Source organism: Nematolebias whitei, chromosome 7 (assembly GCF_014905685.2).
Source record: "Nematolebias whitei isolate Nwh7 chromosome 7, NemWhi1, whole genome shotgun sequence".
Classification (NCBI taxonomy): Eukaryota; Metazoa; Chordata; class Actinopteri; order Cyprinodontiformes; family Rivulidae; genus Nematolebias; species Nematolebias whitei.
In genome coordinates this window covers 38111807-38117806 of record NC_056504.1, presented here as the reverse complement: position 1 = coordinate 38117806, position 6000 = coordinate 38111807, and the positions used below count along the sequence as shown (strand labels likewise).

The window sequence follows — 6000 nt, the reverse complement described above, 5'->3', positions numbered from 1 at the left end:
TATATAATGTATAATTCAGTGGAATAGTCTACATTTTTGTAGTGGGCCACGGTAAAGTTAGTTGTACATTTGACACCGTTGAAGCCACGGAGCGCGAATGTCCAACGTCCAGTGTAAAACTAACTTTACCACGGTTGAACAATTTTCAGTCAGGTCATCTGGACCGTTTCTTTTTTGTGCTGAAACGTTTCACCTTTGATCCGGAAGGCTTCATCAGTCAAGGAAACACACAACACAAAACTGATTCTTCACCCAACAGCTTACTCCAAAGTGGAACAAACCAGTTATGTTGGTGCTAAGATGGCCTCTTTGGCACATCCCCTCCTTCATCGCCGGTCCTCTTCCTTGTTGACGCTGGTGTCAAACTGGTTGAAAACAACAATTGTTGGATTGTGTACCTGGATTATTGAGCATGGAATTTGTTGTTTACCACAGTTGGCTCGTATACTGTGCTTAGAACCCAAAGTATACTGGTTAGTACAATGTAATCATCAATTTATGTTGATTTTTAAGCATATTGAACATTTCCAAATTTCTCTGATGCTTATATTTGAATAAATGTACAAAAAACTTTGTATAGCAGTTGGCTTTGTATTAAAAACATGTTATAGAATTTATAAAACTGTATCAAAGCAAAACACGTTCAAGTATTAAGCTGTAATTACAGAAGTATACAATAATTTTCTGGATAAGCAAATGTAATAAACAAGTGCTGCACCAATAGATTGTTACTGAGGCATTTAACTGCCTTAACGTATCAATGACGTTGCCTAATGATATGTCATACATCATTGAACACTTTTAAGTGGGTATACTGCAATTTTTGAGCCTTTCTAGTGGGTATACTCCGTATGCCCACGTATCATGTAGACTACACCACTGGTATAATTGTATGTGCAACGTCATGCATATATTTGTGTCTGCAGGGAAAACAATGCATACATATTAATAATGTTCACATTTATAAAGTTGTGTACTTGTGTTTTCTTTAAGCGTCTGGAACTGAAATGGTACACGTGTGCACAGGCCGGATTTCCACCCTCAGATAAGTGTAAAAACTTACCTGCTAGTTCAAAATAGAAACACTGTTCACATCAGGACTCAACAGACTTAAAAATGAAAACATCAAACGTCAAGTTCAGTAGATACCAACGTGACCCAAACACACTTCTGTGAAATAGATGAGAGGAAGTGATAAAGAGCGAGGGATATATTTAGAGATGAAAACACAAGTAAAACTAGGTGATGCACAGATTTCTACTGAATGTTTCAACGTTTGCGTGCAGGAACATTTTTACAAGTAGTTTTAATGTGTTTAGAGCATCTAAGCATAAAGCGTATTCACAAATGTAATTGTAGAAAATAGAAAAACTAGATTTAATTCTCGACTAGTCAGTAAGATTTGAATAAGTACTTGTTGCTTAATTTGAGCGACAGAATAAAATGAAGTTTTAAAAACAATTATAATAAACCAAAACCAGATGGGGTAGAGGCAGGGCAGCCGACTCGGGACCTGAAAGTCCCAGGTTCATCCATCCATCCATTATCTTTACCCGCTTATTCCATTTTGGGTCACGGGGGTTGCCGGTGCCCATGTCCAGCAATCACTGTGGGAGGGGCGGGGTACACCCTGGACGGGTCACAAGTCCATCACAGGGCCACATAGAGACAAACGAGACAAACAACCATTCACTCTCCCACTCACACCTAGGGACAATTTAGAGTTACCAATCAGCCTAACATGCATGTTTTTGGTCTGTGGGAGGAAACCGGAGCACCCGGAGAAAACCCACGCATGCACGGAGAGAACATGCAAACTCCGCCCAGAAGGCCCCTGGACCGGGGTTTGAACCAAGGACCTGCTCGCTGAGAGGCAGCAGCTCTACCAGTTGTGCCACCGTGCTGCGTCCCAGGTTCAATTCCCAACCATTCCCACATGTCGTGGCGTTTCTGAGCAAGACACCTAATCCCTAATTGCTCCCCAGGCACTTACAAAGCTGCCCACTGCTCCACCAGGTGCGACGGATTAAACGCAGAGAACTAATTTCACCATTGTGGTTTTTTTTTTTATCCTTAAGCATGTTTTTGTACTGAAAAAAAGGAGTGGCTCTTAATTTCATTGTACTTAATGACAAAAAAAGGCATTCTGATTCTGAACATATGATGACAACATAACACTTATTAGATCTCTTCCTGTTTTGTCTTCATAATATACTATATCTGGATTTCCTGACATAGCAACACTTTTTTGTTTTTGTCAAAATACTTGACACTTGACTTTATCAGTTTCTAATAAAGTCGAGTAACTTGTCTGTTTCTACCCACAGACCAAAAGTCGGCATGTTGGGTTTACTGGCAACTGTATGGTTGTGGGTGAAAGTGAATGTTAGTTTGTCGTTTGTCTCTACGTGTCTTTGTGGTGGACTTGTGACCTGTCCATGTGTGTCCCCTGCCTCTCACACAGTGACAGCGCGGTTCGACACCTTTTTTAAAAAGGGGAAGTTTGTTAAAACCTGCTTTCAGCATCACCACAAGAAAAAAGCACAGTGCAACATAGAATAAAATAAAAAAAAAAACTTTTTTTAACTGAATATATTATTTACGTGTTTTAATTGAAAATAAAAATACTTGCAAAACAACATTTTCCAAGTGCTTTTTTTAATCTAAAAAAATAAAGGTATCCTTAAAAAACTGTATTAATCTGATGTGTTGCATTGATTTTGAAAAACCAGTGACAAGAAAAATAGAACTATCTGAAACAACTTCAAGCTACTTTTCAAACATAAACCTGTAATAGTTACAAATGTGTGTGACTTTGTGGCTCCGCTTTGGTCATTGCTGTGGTTGTATGTTAGTGTGCACAAGTGATGAAATGTGCATCAGATGCTCATGTGAATCAGTCAAATACAATTACAGAACAAACTCCAAATAATCAAACAATTTTTTGGTTCTGTTAGAACACGTTTGACCAAAAAATGATCACCACAGTGCGGTGTAAAAACTGTTTATGGTTTATTCTATGACAAAATACACTTTTGCTTATGAGTATGAAAAAAATGGGACTTGAGCTCGGTGATAAACAGTGATGTAAAATCTTTTTGTGCAATTCTATAAAAGGTGGAAGTAACTTCTTGTTTCTGCAACACAGACACAAATGCATGCACGCCTAACCACAGAAAACAGACAGATATCTGAGAAGACTGTCGATATTAAGTGCTCAAGTCTAATTTTTTTTACTTTTTCGCTACGCATCAGCATCAATGAAAAGCTGTTGGATTAATAAGCTGAAACACATGCAGGAAATAAAAAGAACAAGAACTGTAGATAAGTTTCCACTGTTTTTAATCTCGCTATACATTCCTGCTCGGATTATCATCTGTCTTACTTGCTGTCATCCGTCTCATCGGTCTTGCTTGTTTGAGATGCTTGATTTTCTGCTTCACATGAAATGCCTTTCCATATCCCAAGATAAGCCGTCTTGATTTTTTTTATTTTAAAGGCATACACAATTGGGTTGACAGCAGAATTCACGTGAGAAAATGCAATGCCAGCATAGAAAGTTGTGACTTTTACACTTTGGGGCTGATAGAATTCAATGCAGTTCATTATGTTCAGGGGGAGCCATGAGAGGGTGAACAGGGACAAGACCAGAGCCAGAGATCCTGCCAGCCGTTTCTCTTTCCTCAGGTAATCCTGCAGCTGGTTTTGTGCACCGTTGCCTGGTTTCGCTCTAAGGTTTTTTTTAATGTAACAAAAAACACAGCCGTACAATGCAGTCATAACGAACAGCGGCGTCAAAGTGCACAGAAAAAAGTAACAATAAACCAGGTAGGACATGGGAATCACTTTGATGAACTGGCATAAACCTGTAGCATTTGCATGCTCTGAGGGGTCTTTGTGCCATCCAAGCAGGGGAGTTGAACTCAGTAGTACTGAAACAAGCCAACACATAGCCACCGCAAAATAAGAGTGTCTCCATGTTACAGTTCTTTTGTACCTACGGAGAACAACACTGGTTACTGGTAGGAACAACTCTATTGTCTTCAGTGGAAAACAAAACAACAAAAAGCCAATTTAAACAAGACATCAAAATTTAAGAAATAAACAGTAAAACATGACTTTTTTTTTTTGCAGCAAATGCCAAAAACGATCAATTTTAAACTCAACGCCATGCTTTGTGGAACATCTCCAAACTTGAAAACATCTTACCAGAGAGGGCTATACACCCGCAGGTAACGGTCCACAGCAATAGCCAGCAGGCAGAGGACTGAAACCACAGTCAACAGTATGACCACACAGCTGAGGAAGAGGCAAACATGGAACGAAGTCGTTATGCGTCTATCCACCATCACAGCGAACGGTATGGCCACGGATCCAACCATGAAGTCAGCCACGGCCAGAGACAAAATGAGGCAGAAGGTGGGCTGTTGGATGCTTTTAGTTTTCCACAGAGCCACGATCACCAGCATGTTACCCAGGCAGCACATAACAGCAATGAGGACCTCCACCAGCAAATAAATCACCTCTCCTACATCCATGTTGCTTTTATTAGAGAGCCGTTTGCAGGTCAGTGATGTGCTGTGGCGCAGTGTGAGTGGGTTATCTTGAGCTTTCGCAAGCTTTGAGGAAGTCCTCGGCTTCTTGTTTTATTCTTGGCAAATAACCAAAACACCGGTTAACGCATCTATAAATTCCAAAACTTTGCATCTGAAGTTTTAAGAATTTAATTATTGGACAAAAGTAGCAAATATAAATGGTGGAATTAAATGTTTTCCACTGTTTAGCAAATGTACGGTGCAAACTCAATGGGTCTGTGGCAGAACATATACTGCAGTAAGGAAACTAAAACCCCAGCAGAGCAAAGGGTCTGTTTCGTCATCAGTTGGTGGCATTTTCAAAGATTTTCTAAAACCAGAAAATTTGCTGCAATCACGCTACGCAAAGGATGTTTCTGCACCACAGTCATGAGAGATGTGGTGAAGAAGAAGTTGAACAACTTTATTTTTTCATGACAATTAACACAATGGGAATTTAGCAGCAGATAAGTTACACTTTAAAGAATGGCTATCCCACAACTGTACTCAGAGGTTTCAGGATGTCAGGGTTTCAAGGCAGATCAGGACAGGAGAACCCAGTTGCGCAGGCAGGACTCAGGAGACAGGCGTAAAATAAAATACTTTTTATAATAATAAATCAAAAGGCCGACATGGCAGCAAAAACTTACAAAAACAGATTCAGGAACAGGATTAAACAGGATCAGCCAGGCAGGCCAGAACAGGCAATACCCAATGAAGAACCGACACCGACAGGACTAACAGACAGACTTTATATACACAAACAGGACATGACACAGGTGATGATAATCAGACAATCAATAGAGACACAAGGGAGAAGAGACGGGGAAGGCCAACTAGATGGTGCCATCCCTACACAGGAGACACACAAAATAAGAACAAGGATTAGTTCCTGACCTTTATCTGTTAATGAGAACAAGTTTTAGATGAATCAGTGTCTGCTTTACACTACACAAGTATCAGTTCTGCTAAAACCTCATTTCAATCAACGTCAAACAAACGGTGCAACCCAAGGAGTGCCTTTCATTTACTGCAGTGACATAAATTAATTTTTTTAACTCATATTATTTTTGCAAATAAAATAATAGTACACTGTAAACTGTACACACTTGTATAATGTAAAATGTTTGTTTAAAAAAAAGAAGGTCATTTTAAATTTGACAGCAGCAACAAACTTAAAACGTGGTGAAAGGGAAAACAAAAATATCTGGTACAAAAAAAACAAAAAACAGCTGAGAGTGTGAAATAGAATAATTTCAGAAAATTGTTCTTCAAAGTCTAGGAAGACGTAATCAACTTGCATTGGGTTGAAATGGATAGATAGATAGATAGATAGATAGATAGATAGATAGATAGATAGATAGATAGATAGATAGATAGATAGATAGATAGATAGATAGATAGATAGATAGATAGATAGATAGAT

At 39.1% G+C, this 6000-nt stretch overlaps 1 protein-coding gene across 1 annotated transcript; it reads right to left on the bottom strand.

The window, feature by feature from the left end:
- Positions 1–3381: 3381 nt before the first annotated feature.
- On the bottom strand, positions 3382–4538 carry LOC119412808 (adenosine receptor A1-like). Its single transcript, XM_037679842.1, has 2 exons — positions 4210–4538; positions 3382–3997 (listed from the first exon to the last, which is right to left on the bottom strand). Exons 1-2 carry the CDS (start codon positions 4536–4538, stop codon positions 3382–3384), a joined length of 945 nt encoding a protein of 314 aa, XP_037535770.1.
- Positions 4539–6000: the final 1462 nt, after the last annotated feature.

Bases quoted from the DNA above. Each gene is read 5' to 3' on its own strand.
- LOC119412808 (XM_037679842.1), bottom strand. From the start codon at position 4,538: ATGGATGTAGGAGAGGTGATTTATTTGCTGGTGGAGGTCCTCATTGCT. The intron at 3,998-4,209 runs GTAAGATGTTTT...TGTTCTCCGTAG, and splicing joins CGGGTGTATAGCCCTCTCTG to GTACAAAAGAACTGTAACAT.